Below are 15135 nucleotides of genomic sequence, written 5' to 3'. Positions count from 1 at the left end.
GCTCGGAAGACATCTGTATGTATAGTAGCAAAGGAAATGTATGTATGTATTCTATCTAACTATCTATGTATGCAATCCATTAAAGAAAAGAAAAGGGCGAACAAACAAACAACAAAACGTCCGTCAATCCCAAAATACAGAAAACATTCCCATTAGAAGAGACAAAACGACGGAAAAGTGTGCATAAAATAAATATAAATGACCATATGTACGTATGTATGTATTCTCCCTGGTGTAAAAAAAATGATAAATATAAGGACAATATGTAATGGTGATGCGCCTTCCGCTCGGTATACCGGTACCCTCCATCGTAGTCGCCGTCCGAAAATTTTTCTTCCAACCGAGTACGGATATATGTATGGTTTATTTGTCCAGCATTATTCTCCTTCCCCCTTTCTTCTCCTGGAGCTTCCAACTATTACTTTTTCTTCCTCTCTTCCTTCTCTCTCACGCGAAACGATACAAAGGAGCGGCGAGGCAGGATTTGGGATTGTCGTTGAGATATTATGTGCCTTCGTAGATAGGTAGGTATGAAGCGAGGTATAAACGCATGCGTAAATAGGAAGATCGACCAAGCCAAAGAACACGCATTCAATCAGTCCGAGTCGAATCATAATGCGCAAGAAACGGGGGTGATGAGACGGTGGCGTATCTCGTGTCATCAAGGCGCCCGCCCTATGAGCACTATGACAGAGCCTTTTGGACGGCGAGTACCAGCGAGGTGACGTCCACTGGAACTTCCTCGTCTGACGGTGGCGAGTATGCAGGCAAATCTTCTCCTTCAAACGATCTACGAAGATTTTCATTAATAAGAACTTCACCAATCATTCAAGGGGTTGGAAAAAGTGAAAAAATACGCACTTGCTGCCCTGCCAGGCGATGTACCGCAGGTTGAGAGCTTGGATCGCGTACTCGCGATCGCGCTCGAACTTGTTGGGTGGGAAGAGTTCAAACAGTGTTGAAGGCGGTGTTGGTCGCATGAACACGCTGTCCATCAAGTGCTCTCCGTGTACACTGATAATTATCTGGAAAATATCAATGACCGCGGTCAGATCATCCGCTTGTGCATATACCATCCACTTTCTAGGATGCTCACCGATGATTTCACAATAGCCCTCATCCGATCCGCCCAATCCGTGTCCGACGTTAGTGTCGATACTACACTCAGCTCGTATCCCTGTCGATCAGACATTGACTGCAACGCCTTTATGAGCGCATCATGGTTCGCCCTCGATAGTTTCGCACCAGAATCGGACTGGGTGTGCAGATATGTGATAACCTTCTTCGCCCCTGGCTTCACATCATACTCGCCCAAAAACTGCGCCACGTTCTTGCGCACAGGCTCCCACCAGTACTCCGACGCGTCGAGGTCAAACGCAGACGCATACGCCGGCCAGCCCTCCTCTACGTTCTCCTCAGCGGCACGGCGGTCCGCAACGACGAGGCGCTCGTACACAAATGGGATCCCGATTTTCTGGTAGTCCTCCCAGTCCTCGTAGTACTCGACCGTCAGCTGCGGCAGCGCGACTTTGGCGAGGTACGGGTGGAAGCCGGTGTCCGCGCGCACGCGGCGGAGCCAGTGCTGTGAGAAGTCGGGGTTGGCGTCAGTGAAGAAGCGGTTGTGTGGGAACATGAGCCGGCGCGGCGGGGGGAGGAGGGTGTTCCCTCTTTCATCGATGGATTCGTCGAGCGAGCTGTATGTGCGCCAGAGAGCGAATAGGGTGGAGTTGTCTGCAGTTACACGAGTGTCAGATTTTGACTTGACGTTTGAAGTTGGGAATGAGAGATATTACGGACCGTAATGGGAGTCGGCAGACATCCATGAGACCCCTCGGATGCTGCGTTTTGTTAGATGGTTAGAGGCGCACGATAGCGATGAGGGTAGAGACATACAATGAACCGTAGGTGCCCATTACGGTCTGAGCTTGTTCTGATGTTAGCGTCTTCCATCGGCCGAATCCATTTCCAACAGACTCGACAATGTCTGAGATAGGAGGTAAGGATCCTGGGTTATCTGTAATCAAGTAAACAGTCCCGTCAAAGACGTAGGCGTTTTCGAGGATGGTGTAGCCTAGAAAATAGAGCACACTTAATGAATACGGGCTGTCCTTGTGAAAATTTGAGCAAAACACATACCCGCTGTGTGTTTGATCACTCGCGTCTGCGGGAGGTTGATGCCCCATTTCGTCAGGGCGTCGTTAACACTGGCGTCGCTGTACGAAGTGGCGGCGTTGATGAGTTCAGGCTCGCGCGCTGTCCAAGTCGCACCGTGGCGTCCTGTGCCCACCGGCTGACTCCTCTCCGCCCCATCTCCTGCAATATGCCCACGGCTCCATGTCCAGTCGCCGTAGATGTTGTTCTCCAAGGCGTCTCGCCATCCTTCTGGCTTGCGCCCGTCTCTCCCTATCTCCTTCGTCCCGACCCATCCGAGCCGATTCAGAGCGCCATGGGTCGTAGCGGGGTCGATCCCCAGTATCCGCATCGACGTGTCGATGTTATATGCAAGGAAATAGACCGTAATTGACAGACATATCAAGAGGGTCTCCCGCTTGTCGAGCGGTGCTGGCCAGCGCATGTTGGCTACCTCCGCAAGCTAGGTGGTGGAGGAGAACAAGGCGGACAACAAGAGATGTCGCACAAGAAGTGTTGAACAATACAGTCAATGGCGGGCACTTGAATGCTACGCAAAAAGGCCTAGTTGAAGGGGCAGATAGCCAATGAAGCTATGCCAGCGCAGAGAGCGCGAAGGATGGAAGGTGGAGCTGGTTGGAAAGATAGATTGGGTGGTTTGCGAATTGGACCTAAAACGCCAAGAACAAAACCGAGAGAATGCTAATGACGGCACTTTATTTGGCCACTCATTATAACATATCTCTCTTAATTCTCTCAAAAGTTGTCCAACTAGCTTTTCAATCTGAACAATTGCGGAACCAAGATGACTCATTTCCACATCATCGCAACCAAGTCTGATGAGGTGTAAAGGCGAGTATATTACATTGCTTGTTTAATGCCACAAAGCTACAGGCAACAAAGGGGGGTGCCAAAAATACAGAATAATTGAATTACAACAGATACTAGTATGAAAGAGATTATGCCTCTTCGGCGTCCTTCTTGGATTTGCTGCAAAAAAGTTGTCAACACATGGCAAAAAATGAGTCAGAGCTAAACTTACCTGGATTTGCTGGGGAGCAGTTCCTAATAGATAAAAAAATGAATACCGATTATTAAAGAGATAAACTTTGGAAGGGGGCTTACAGCGGCAATGTGAGGCACAACACCTCCTTGAGAGATGACAACGTTCCCAAGCAGTCTGTTCAACCTGAAGGGGCATAGGTAAGTCATTCCACGGTATAAATCTAAGCTCTACTCACTCTTCGTCGTTGCGGATGGCGAGCTGAAGATGACGTGGGACAATACGTTGTTTCTTGTTATCACGAGCAGCATTACCCGCAAGTTCGAGAATCTCGGCAGCGAGATATTCGAGGACCGCAGCCAAGTAGACTAAACAAAGCTTGTGAGCCACCAGCTTCAAGTAGAAACTGTTGGAGACGCACCTGGGGCACCAGCACCGACACGCTGGGCGTAGTTACCCTTCTTCAACAGACGGTGGACACGACCGACGGGGAATTGAAGACCGGCCTTGGCGGAGCGCGACTGAGATTTTCCATCACCACCGCCGCTAATTTTGCCACCAGCAGAAGATTTTCCGGATTTTCCTATAGGATTTGAAGAAAAAAGGTTAGACATCCAGCCATGATAAGGCTGTCGTGGCAGAAGACGAACCTTTGCCGCTCTAAAAGTATAGAAATATCAGTGTGTGTATAGCATATGAGGTAGAAGACTGCGTACCATGTCGATAGATTAGTTGTGAAAGAGGTGGGAGGCTTGGGTGGATGGTGGTGGTTGCAGTTCAAGGTGGAAAGATGCTCAACAAAGTCACGAAACGCGTCTATATATGCCTCGCACGTGATCGGCAGCGCGTCACCAAAAATTGCCGTGACCTGTTCTCGATTCTCGGAGGCCAACGCCATTGCTCCTGAAATGGCCCTCCCACTACGCTTTTCTTTGTTGGCCAGACAGCCGCGCTTCAGCAGGACAATACATATCTCCCAGTCTTTGTTGAAAGAGAAGCAAAAGCCAGCTACGCAACCTTTGCCAAATCTCAATGACCCACCGCGCAGCGACCAGCCATTACCGCCGCTAAACCGGCCACTAGGTGTCAGGCAGCGACCAACGACGGTGCCCGTATCGCGCATGGACAGAGTGAAAAGTCTGATGGACACCGAAGCCCTGATGGCCCAACGAAGACATTTGTCAGTTAACTCGAAATGAATTCTCCAAACGACCATCGAGCTGACATACGATAGAATCAAGGAAGTAGGAAAAGGGTACTTTCACGATCTAAATATGACGCGAAGACACGGGGGAAAGACTTGGATCGCGCCAAAGGTTCTCATCCGCGAAGATGTCCGTATGCCCGCTTCAAAACATACCTTCCGAGTCTGATTTGCATTGCCAGAAAGCCCTTTACCTCCCCAACGTCTCTGGGTCCGCTCTAAACGATGGCACAAAGAAGGACACCACCACCTTGTGCTACGGCAAAATTACCGTGCTCGCTATGCTCGGCACAAACATATCCGAGGTGTGTATATGCGTAGCGCCTTTGCAGTGACTTCTGTAAACAACCATTTCCTTAGGCCCACGCTAGGTCTTTCGCCTACAGCACAAATGCCCGATATCAGGACAACCCTTTGTACCAATATGTACAAATCAATCTCCAAGAAAACTTGCTCAAGTCGTTCCTTGTCAAGCTGTTCTCCAGCTCCTTGCGCTCGTCAGTCCCTGCCCATCTCCAGCCTACATACCTTGTCTCCAGCCAGAATATGGAGTATGTTCGCGACCCGCTGGGGATGACGAATAGTAAAGTCGGATATGTGTATTTAATTGACGAGAATCTCAAGATTCGCTGGGGTGGCTCGGCAGATGCGACGCTGGAAGAAGCACAGAGCCTGGAGAGCTGTACGGGGGTGCTACTGAAGAGGCTGGAGGAAAGGAAGGCTAAGGCGCCGAAAGAGGATATTAAAAGTTGATAGCAGTTGAAAATAGGGATACATACCCAATAGTGCGTCTTTGGGAGATTATTTTTGTCACCAGACTAACCAAAGATCAGGTTTTACAACGTGTAAATGCTGATAATATACCTTTAATATAACACGAACGTACGTGGATTTACTTGAACATTGGTCCATTTGACTAATATTCTTTCTATTGCGCCAGCTTTGTCCCCCTCAAGATTCCTAGATGTCCTTTGGTCAATCAACGTTGTGAATTGTGGCGTCTTCGTCAAGTGTTTCCATCTCAACTCTGCAGTCATGGCGTTTCCGATGAAACCTTGGACTTCAGATTCCATGTACAAGAGGCCTTGCGATATCAAAGGAAAATCGACTTCAGGCCTATCAATAAAATTGGCGTCGTTCTTATTTGATTGATTAGTCTAAACCAGCTGTCGAAACGTGAAGCTACTGGGAGCAAGGAACACTCGTCCTCTCACGACAGGTCGAATTTTCCTTCGTCTGTTTGTGGGACCCCTTCTTCAATTCATTCATCAATTTTTCAAAAACTAAAATACTGACGACTTCGTGTGCCGCGAAACAGAACCTCTTATATGATCCAATCTTGATTATCCCATCCAATTCAATGCCAACAATCCATGCTCATAATTCACGCGCACCATGTGTGATATCGCAATTCCATAGCCGCTTGCTAACCGTCCCAGCACTATCAGTTCCAAATTTTCCGGGGTTGAATGATGTCTAGATGACAACCTCGCAGAGGCGAGCTTCTAGCCCGGATACTCGTGTACGGTCTCGTAGGATTGCCCTCGAATCTTATCACGACCTAGGACAACCATATGCACGAAGGTCGTGATTGCTGTCCCTAGTACCCATGGATTGGCGGTTATGGAGACGGACAGAAAGATGTGGTTTCAGCGCCGCAGATTACGTAGAGGAAACGGTAATGCCCTCTCGTGGTGTGGCTTATGTTAATGCCTTTTGATAGGTAGTCCCTACGTCAGGGCGTTGGCGCGTCAGGAGCAGGCGTTAGGTGAATCAGGAATGAGAGACGTTGTATTTTCGCCACGCCAGGGTTTGCCAATAGTTTACCTGACTTCGCGGGAATTGGTGACCAGCTTGCCGTTACATAGTCAATGGCATCGGTCGGCTTTTCGACTTGCCTAAGTAACCGCCAATTCAAATCGACTGGTGCTATTACGTCCAAGAGCGCCTACAAACCCAGGATGCCCAATGTTGTACCACTGCCAGCCCCATGGACGAAACACACTTCGGAAATCACCAGATGACAAAGTTGTGTCTGTCGAGACTTTACCCCAACCCCAGAGGACAATCCATCAGATCAGAAAAGAATTACGGAAATAAATAGCATAAAATGCACTCATGAGCTGACCAGCTGAGTGAGGAGTTTGACGGGCCTTTCAGAACGCACAGGCTCACAGCTCAACGGACGTTCCAGGGTCACCAGCGGACATTAACATTGTCACCTGAGAGAGAGAATTTCTTCGGCGTTTCCATGAACGCGAATGGATGCTGGTCACACTTGGGCCTGCACGATCTGAATCATAGCTGGGCGGCTCCAATGGAGATGACGTTGACAATCTTGAAAGTTGAATTATTGACTCGCAACAGGAAAATCGTGCAATCTTTTTTTAAGTTCGCATACATATGCTATCGTATTCTCGTCCCCTTGGTTCTGGTATTAAAAATAGCACGCCTACGCTGAGGGAATTTAGGGAAAGTTATCCTGTGATACACTGCGCGTTGTGAGATTTGTGCGTATGTTATCGCTGTGAATCAAATCCTGAAAACCTCAGTACCAAATGGGCATGCCTCGACGTCGAGTCCTTGTTTTGACAGGCTGCGCTTTTCCGAGTGGGAAAAGTCGAGGAGGCATTCAAAAGCTGGCTTCACACACCAATGTGTTGAACTGTGAGTGGGGGACAGCATCGTATTCAAAAAATATTCACGCTGTCTGCATAGATCTTGAATGACTGTACAAAGTAGTTTGATACAATCGCATCTAATATTTCGAGCGTCTTATGTGCTCTTCATTCAACATTTTTGATTATCAGCCAAATTTATAGGACGTGATTTCATTATTTTCAATCCAGCATTCGAAATGTCCTAAAATCTGTGATCTATCATCTTAGGTACAAGAACGAAAGCACTCTCGAAAAATAGAGGTATCAAAGAATAGAGCGGTCACATCTTACCGCTCTGAAGAGTGATATGACTTGTCATTTTTGGACCGTGGTGCAAGATAGGACCTGACCATACATCGTTGTCAAGTACTCTTGAGTCATTTACACACCTAGTGTCACCTACACATACACTCACCGCCAGAATCGGTCATTTTAGAGATTCACCTATTTTCCATCATGCCGCGACCCTAGCTTCTTGCATGAACGCTGGGCCTTTGATGTAGACCAGGTACCTATCAATGTGATGGAAAGAGGCTTCCTTCGTCAGAAACTCTGAAAGCGTTTCTAGGACCCTGGATATGACCTCAGACCTTACGAGAACGATAAACACAGCGCTCGAATGTTTGCTTGCTTGAAATTTTGGAGTTGGGTGGAGCAATGTCGTTTACAAGATACCTGCAAACAGCGAAACGTGGCGATCGACTCGCTGACAGTGAGCATAAAACGCTTACAAGCATACTGACTGCTTAGATCTTGAGAGGCGGTGATGGACCCACGCATCCTAATTGGCCAGATCAGGTTTCTTCTCAATGACTCCCGAAAATGTATATATATAGCTTTTTGATGGATCTCTACAGTTGCACGTAGAGCTTCATGCTCGAGGGAGAATAGCATAGATCGGACTTATAGCAGCCAATGCAGTCATGGCGCAAGGTTTAAAATATTTCAGAACCATCGATGGCCACTCCGGACTAGGCCAAGCAATTAAATCCATTATAACTATAACTTGAAAGTTATATTATTTTCAACCTCCTGGCCTCCATATGCGTATATGGTGTGTAAAATCTAGATGATATCAGCCGCAATCATCGGCGAAATAAGAACCGATGTGATTGCAGTGAATACATCAGCTAAGATTTAAAAAGAATGAAATGCCAAGCTACGCTTCCTCGAATTTCAATGTCATATAACCATTAATAATTATGTCTGTCTTGTAGTACGCCCATGACCAAGGAAGTCAAACGATTCGGCAAAGGAAAGCAGAGGAAATTATCAAGAAATCGCCATTTCAATCGGACTACATACCGTACATGCGGGGTTTGGTCGCAAAGTGGCAGTTGGTAGTAGCAAGGTATATTCTTCTAACGAAGAGGGTAAATTTACGACAGGTGTTAGGATCTACTTCATGTTAGTAGCAATTTGATCCAATTCTCGCTGTATCAGTGAATTAGGTGCTCGTTTCCTTAAGTCACTAGTGAAAGCATTAAAATTTACTTCATAATGTCAGTCAAAACGCACTCACTCTAGTTTGGCTTTATCATTACGATCCTTGCACTCTTTCCCTGCCATCCTCCATTCACCACATTCTATGTAGAGATCGGCCCGCTTCGGCGGATCACATCTTGCAACATAAGTAATGGCCTCTTTCTGATATCCTTTTTCGACCAGATGACGAACGAATGCCTCGTAACCAATGGGACTTCTTTTCGACTTCGCAAATGTTTCTAACCCTTCAAAGTCCCGTGATTCTGTAAGACCATATAACTTGATATACCAAAATCTACGGTCAAAAACGGAGTTATGATTGCTCTTGATCAACTTCTTTCAGAACCACTAACCGTTTGTCTGGGACTTTGAAGTCCGATTTTAGCTTGTCTGCGCGTTTTGAGAATCCGTTTACTATACAAAGCCGGATGGTTTCATCTAAACTTGATCCAAAAAACTTGATTTTCCCATCAGCTTCGCCTTCTAGCTGTTGCTGTATTGTGAGAAGGCGTGAATATTCATCTGTAACCTTGGGTAGATATTTTAGTTATAGTTGTACAACAAAACAAAATCGAGGCACACCTTTGCTTCGAAAGAACGATCCTTGTCTTCAGAAAAGAATTTCTGAGCGGTCTTCACAGCGGCAATTTTGGATGATTGATCCTAAGACATGAATAGATGTGTGAGTTATACATGGAACAGCAATAATGAAAAAATAGGACCAACCTGCATACGGGATGCCTCATCCAGAGAAAGAACAGCGCTCTCGACGCGACGGTCGTCAGAGTAATAGAAATCCCGTAACATCTCTCTATTTTGCTCGCGTGCATAAACTTCCAAGAGCTTGGTTGCGGGGGCCAGAGTTTTTCCGCCGTCTTCGAGCAAGCGGAAAAATGATCCTAGCGGTAGTCTCTTGTGAAGATGCAGTAGAACATGGTATACTAGAGTGTAAACAGTGAGTTTCTCAGAATGGGATGCCGTGGATTGAAATCCAAGTTACCGAGATCAGTATCCCCGCTATCGACTGCCTTGACAAGGGCAAGCCTGTCTTCTTTCATAGCTAGTAGGAGTGGCACTTGATCAGAGCCTTTCGGTTCATGATCCAAAAGCTAACAAACACCGGTCAGTTCAGTTCGATCAGTCAAGAGGGTGAGGGCCATACCTTCGTGGCCAGGCCTCCACGACCGACTTCCCATGCTTTCTTTGCAATGTCAGCGTAACTAACATCTGAGCCACCCAATTCTTCAAATTTCTCTACGATCGTGCGACAAACATCATCGTCGCCCGAAAGTTCAGCGTCCTTTCCTGTCCCTGTAGTAGTTGGACGAGATTTGAGAATTTTGGCACATGCCCAATGTTTCAATACAGCGTCAGGTTTGAGTCCTAAAAATGCCGATATTCGAAGGGCAAGGAGATGCATGTTGCGCGACGTTAGCCGAGTGATCAGGCGGGAAGGAGAAGCATAGTTGTATCTGTATTGATATCAGTAAAGCCTACGAGATATACGGGAAACTGCTCACTGGGTATAAGTGAGGGGAATACCAACTTCATAGAATCGCACCGCATTGAGGACTTTCAACGTCTGACCCATCTGCACGAAGTCGGTCGGATTATGGAAGTCCAGGAAGCTACGTCCGAATTTGGCAGCCTGTTAAGTCAAATGCACGATTAAAAAATACATGTGCTTCGATGGATGATATCACCAACATTTAAAAGTCGACGTTGCCAATAAGGTTCCCATTCCTGTCCAGCAGCATCAATGCATTCATTTACTGCTTTCGCAAGTTCAGGTTTAATGCTCCGGATGTTTTCATCCGCCTTCGGGGATTTTTTATTGAAACTTTCCCAAGCATCAAAAAGAATCGCGGAGGCTGAGGTAGACCCAGGGCGGAATATTGAAAGGCTGGAAGCTGGTTACGAATCCAGGAAAGAATTAGAAAGGGAATCCTTTAATAATACATAAAACGAGCACACACCTGGGACTTTTTGGATCAGATCGCATACTTCTTGACCTATAACGCGAACTCCATCCATTTCTGTGATAGCAAAAGTGGATCCGTAGTAGGGGTAACTAGATACCAGATCCATTAACTATTCTGCGGACCAAATTTTCAATTCGCTTACTGCAAAGTATCACCGTATGGTCCAACAAGAACAGCTAAAGAATGCCACGTTACTAAGATCGCGTCATTGCCGCACCATTCGACTTGACGAACGGGTCCTTCAGCTCCTACTACAGTGGAAGTGTCGAATTCAGCCATATTTCGTTGAAAATCAGCCGAAACGACCCATAGTGTTCCATTGAAAGTCAGCAAAGCCAATGACTTCCCGTTTGGCGATGGTGAGACATGGGTGAAGGGTCCTCGTGAAAGTCGTTGATCCACGCTTTCTAGATTGTCGACCGTATGTATTGTGGCATCGACCGATAGGAGAACTTCGACATGTCTGGATATATTTAAGTCGGGGGGAATAACTGCCCATGAATGTGGTGGCTCGCTGAGGCCTGTCGGTCTAATGTTGAGATTATATAGACAGTAACTATGAAGAATATATACCTGGATTTGCAAGGGTCAATGGCCGAACGCCTTCCCATCCTTTCACTTCAAGCAAAGTAAGTGTGCTGGTCAACGCGACAAGGCCATTGTCATGAATTCTCGCATCAACGATTCCAAGCTCTGCGGCCTCAGAGCCTAAAGAAAATTGTTCGTAGTCTCCTTGTAAGTCATAAAGTCGATAAACGCCTTCTTCATTCAAGACCGCCAACTTCTCCTCTATTGTCCATCCGAATCGTATAATTCGGCCCTGGTCCCACTGCACAGAACGTTAGTTAAAACACATACTTTCTCAGGTTAAATCAATCATCCACACTAAAGGTAAGCAAGCTTTCCCCGGCAGGAGAATATATTTGGATCTGAGATTTCGACACGGCTGGGGTTGAGCGTCCAAGGGCAGTGAGCTTTGTATTGTCACGCATAAGCGCTAACTTGCGGTATTAGCATTCCTCTTCGCATTGTAAGTAATTTACACACCTATAGGCCCTCCATACCTACACCCTGCAATTATGTAGTCGCCTAACTCTGGTAACTTATCCGGAGTTGAGTAGCACTGTTGGCGTCTGTAGAAGACATTGCCTTCTTGCATTGCTTGCCATGTTAATGTCGGATGTTCCATTTCGACCATTTTGACAGGTACGAGTGTTACAGATCCAACTCAAAATCAAGGAGGTGAAATGAAAGGAGACCCAGACAGCCTGATATGAGTGAACAACGTGAATGGTGGTTATATGAAGAACGGCCAACGGCAGAGTAGGTCACAGCCATACGTATTACTAGTGTCACGATCATGTTCATTAGGGGCCTTGTATTACACTTGCCCTCATCAAACTTGATGTCTTTTAATTTTGAAGTGACCTGAAAACAAGCCGGAAGGATGGATAAATAAAGGAATAATAATATTGCTAAAGCTATGCGACCAGCACAAATCACAATTGAAGCGGATTTCAGAACCGCTTGGAAGAATCTGGTACCCGAAGGTGCCAATTCCCCAAGGTACTAATCACCTTGGGTAGCTAAACCATTACTACTAATAAGAGCAAATTATCTACTAAAAATACAACTGTGTTAATACAAAGGATGCGCTGAAAGCAAGAGTGATGTGTGCAAAGAGACTTTGGTATCGCAAAAGTATTTGGGTAATAACGAAAAATGAACGACGAATTTAACGAAAGCAATTAATGTCTAAACAATTCGAATGGGGATTCGGGCACGAAGATCATCTGCTCCTAAAAGAACTGAAACGTCAAGGTAGTACTGGTAATACACGAAGTCAGTAACAGCGATTTTAAAAAATTCAAAAAAGTAGATTTTCACTCACTCTAACGCTGACACCTCCCCAATCAATACAGGGTAGCATGTCTTTATTTAGATTGATCTTAGCTTTATGAAGACCATCTGGAAGAGCAGCGATAGTTTCCAGCGACGGATGGTTCTCTTTGTCAAAGAGCTGTCGAGGCCGTTTTGGGAAGCCAATACAAAACTCGGTCTGAATGGTTCGTGTATCGGAAAATATTAGCGGGTTCACGGGTATCTGCGGCAAAGGCTTTTCTTGTGTGGGACTTGAGATAACGCTAGGTGCGGGATCGGAGGGACGACGGGACCTCAGTCGTGGCTGAGACTTAGCAACTCTCCGTAAGATCTTTGGACGGAAGGAGCTTTCTCCTTCATCGCTGGAAGGGGTGGCAGGTGGCGTCGGGGGTAAGGTTGTTTTGTCCGTGATGATTGTCTGACGGATCAAAGAGACTGCGATAGTTGCATCCGCTGCGGTTTCTTTAGCCAATTCACTCGAACGTGGTGTCGTAGTGAAAACTACAAAGTAAGGGATGGACGATGACCGGGAAAATGTCAACTCGGTGGGAAGTGTGATCTGTATTTCATTACATTATCAGCCAGCGAAAAACAAGATTAAGCTAGGAATGATGCACGCACAGCACAGCGTACCGGGATCGGTCTGTCAGACTTGAGAGGCATCTCCAGCCATGACTCCGGCGTAGCAACCGATGCATCGGCGCATTGAAAGTCGGCATCGGGCTGAATCAAAAACGGTACCTCGAGGCTAAGCAAGTTAGAAACTAGCATAGAGTGCGTAGTGGACTGGCGTACTGCGATGGTATTTCTGTTGGATCGTTGGGCTCCCAGTCAGCTATTACTTTGTATGTAACTTCAAAATAATCCGGCGAAGTCGGGTCTTTGGCCGAACTGAAGGTCGCGGGCATTTCTTCACCCAGGCGAATGCTTTCAGGGAGAGAAAAAGAAAATGGATGGACCCGCTCAGTGCTGCAAGTTGAAATGTTGATGTTCGTAATGCTGGGCCGACGCCTGACGAATGCATCTCGGAATGCTGACCTCGCGGTACTAGTCTCGCCATTTGATATTGAAATGGTAGTCATTGAGGAAAAAAAGGTATATTGTTGAGCCTCAACAACCATTGCAGGTTCGTCCATATTCTTGGTCGGGAGATACGAGAATGAACCTTGAATCTGTTTAAGAAATTTTAGCCAGTTACTCCACAAGGGGTAGTAAGTACATACCGAGATAGCTAATTTTCCTGTATGATGACAACTTGAGTCAAGGCTGACCTTGCCAGTCACTTGGTCATGGTCACTAAATACGGCGACGGGACCTCGTTCGTCTTCATGAACTTTCAACGAAGGACTGTATAACTGGAGTTCAAGTTTGGTGGAACTATAGCGGTCTGTGGTGAGTTATGTTTCCTACGCCGTACTCGTAACCAACACACACCGATATGTAGACACATGAGAGTATATGGGTGCTGGTGCGAACTTGAAGTTAGGTCGAGCTGATTCGCTAGACTGGTTGGTGTTTGCACGGCGTCGCATAGAAGAAAAGAGTGTGTATTCTTTTTCAATCGCAACGGAAGTACGAGGGAGGGCGTCAGACAGCGAAGCCTGGCCTTGGGTAGGAAGCATGTTTTGTCAGGTAGGGGTACATATACCCAACAAGACAGCATCTTTTAGGCGACACCCAAAAGAAGCTCAGCAGGTACATGGAGCCAATTGACATAAACCACACAAAGCCAAAAAAAATTTAAATTCAACGATATGGGTTCTATATGTGGTGATCACTGATGAGATTCAGAAACCCTACCAATGTAGAGTACCGAAGGAATGGGTCCAACATTGCAAAATCCTGAAACAGATTACCTGGAGGTCAGAAACCAACATGGGGATTCACAAAATCTCACGCTTCCGCACATACCCTCTCTCATGTGTTCCTAATGGAAACTGCCAACATTTCCGAAAAGAGCAAAAACTTCCACACAGGTTTCTTCGCGATGTCATGACATCGGGACAATTTCAATATCAGAAGGGCGGTTGTCGTAGGATCACCAGTAAGATCTTCATCGATCCAGTGACGCCAAAGATTGCATTTTGCCTGTCCGAGAAGGTTATATGGGTCTCAAAGTTATTTCAGGATAACATTGACAGAGTGAGTGGACCATTCCAGATACAAAGGATGGCGGTGAAAGCAGTGGTTGCAATGGAAAAGGCAGCGTTGACTTTGACTCCGGAAACCGCTATTGTGGCACGTGCTCTATCTTCGTCGGGAATACGCCAGCAAATCAGGATCTGTCGCATCGCGATGGTCCAACCCAGATCTATCGCATGGGTGTAGGTAATTCGTTGATTCAACGGCCGCGCCGCATTTTGCGGCACGAGGATACCATCCCGCATCGAGCAAAAGGTTGGGCTCGCTTGACCATGAGAAAAGGCCAAGGATCATCGATTTATTTAGTCTCTATCTTCACGCCAGTGCTCAACTTGCTGCTATAGTAAATAAATATCACACTTGTTGAATTAATGCGCAATAAATGGCATTCACAAAAAGTAATTCTGCCCCTACTTGATGTTGAACCTCCTACAATTTTCAACCAAGAGCGCCAAAGTTAAATGATATAGGCCGGGAACCTTACCTGGCGGTAGCAATTATTTCGTCACTGGAGCAATGAATTATTGTTCTACACACAAAACAAAGTAAGGAAAGTGGCCCAAGAGATAGGAATAGTCAACATTTTTTCCTGCTTAGAGGATGCTGGAGTATGTCTAGGTTTGTGGCGGCTCTGATAAAAAGAGTGAG

General features: G+C 46.4%; 5 protein-coding genes across 5 annotated transcripts; 1 reads left to right on the top strand and 4 right to left on the bottom strand.

The window, feature by feature from the left end:
* Positions 1-684: 684 nt before the first annotated feature.
* Positions 685-2575, bottom strand: JR316_0008908 (uncharacterized protein; the record flags this gene model as incomplete). Its single annotated transcript, XM_047894619.1, has 5 exons — positions 685-790; positions 862-1025; positions 1097-1694; positions 1894-2071; positions 2137-2575. 5 exons carry the CDS (start codon positions 2573-2575, stop codon positions 685-687), a joined length of 1485 nt encoding a protein of 494 aa, XP_047746078.1.
* Positions 2576-3089: 514 nt separating this feature from the next.
* On the bottom strand, positions 3090-4031 carry JR316_0008907 (Histone H2A; the record flags this gene model as incomplete). Its single annotated transcript, XM_047894618.1, has 7 exons — positions 3090-3120; positions 3173-3195; positions 3256-3319; positions 3372-3501; positions 3555-3716; positions 3784-3791; positions 3850-4031. The coding sequence occupies 7 exons, from the start codon at positions 4029-4031 to the stop codon at positions 3090-3092; spliced, it is 600 nt and encodes a 199-aa protein (XP_047746077.1).
* A 10-nt stretch (positions 4032-4041) lies between these two features.
* JR316_0008906 (Mitochondrial ATPase complex subunit ATP10) lies at positions 4042-5090 on the top strand (the record flags this gene model as incomplete). The annotated part of the gene is made up of 4 exons (XM_047894617.1): positions 4042-4313; positions 4368-4467; positions 4520-4642; positions 4698-5090. 4 exons carry the CDS (start codon positions 4042-4044, stop codon positions 5088-5090), a joined length of 888 nt encoding a protein of 295 aa, XP_047746076.1.
* Positions 5091-8395: 3305 nt separating this feature from the next.
* Positions 8396-11662, bottom strand: JR316_0008905 (Vacuolar protein sorting-associated protein 16-like protein; the record flags this gene model as incomplete). Its single annotated transcript, XM_047894616.1, has 14 exons — positions 8396-8468; positions 8520-8777; positions 8836-9011; positions 9065-9145; positions 9209-9423; positions 9483-9591; positions 9645-9954; positions 10003-10130; positions 10190-10392; positions 10459-10553; positions 10607-10985; positions 11038-11293; positions 11349-11461; positions 11512-11662. 14 exons carry the CDS (start codon positions 11660-11662, stop codon positions 8396-8398), a joined length of 2547 nt encoding a protein of 848 aa, XP_047746075.1.
* Positions 11663-12219: 557 nt separating this feature from the next.
* JR316_0008904 (uncharacterized protein) lies at positions 12220-13967 on the bottom strand (the record flags this gene model as incomplete). Its single annotated transcript, XM_047894615.1, has 6 exons — positions 12220-12291; positions 12356-12904; positions 12967-13093; positions 13141-13517; positions 13569-13722; positions 13780-13967. 6 exons carry the CDS (start codon positions 13965-13967, stop codon positions 12220-12222), a joined length of 1467 nt encoding a protein of 488 aa, XP_047746074.1.
* Positions 13968-15135: the final 1168 nt, after the last annotated feature.

The sequence above is a fragment of the Psilocybe cubensis genome, chromosome 8 (genome assembly GCF_017499595.1).
Source record: "Psilocybe cubensis strain MGC-MH-2018 chromosome 8, whole genome shotgun sequence".
In the NCBI taxonomy this organism is placed as follows: domain Eukaryota; kingdom Fungi; phylum Basidiomycota; class Agaricomycetes; order Agaricales; family Agrocybaceae; genus Psilocybe; species Psilocybe cubensis.
Note: the sequence above shows the minus strand (reverse complement) of the source record. Positions and strands in the feature narration are given on the sequence as shown.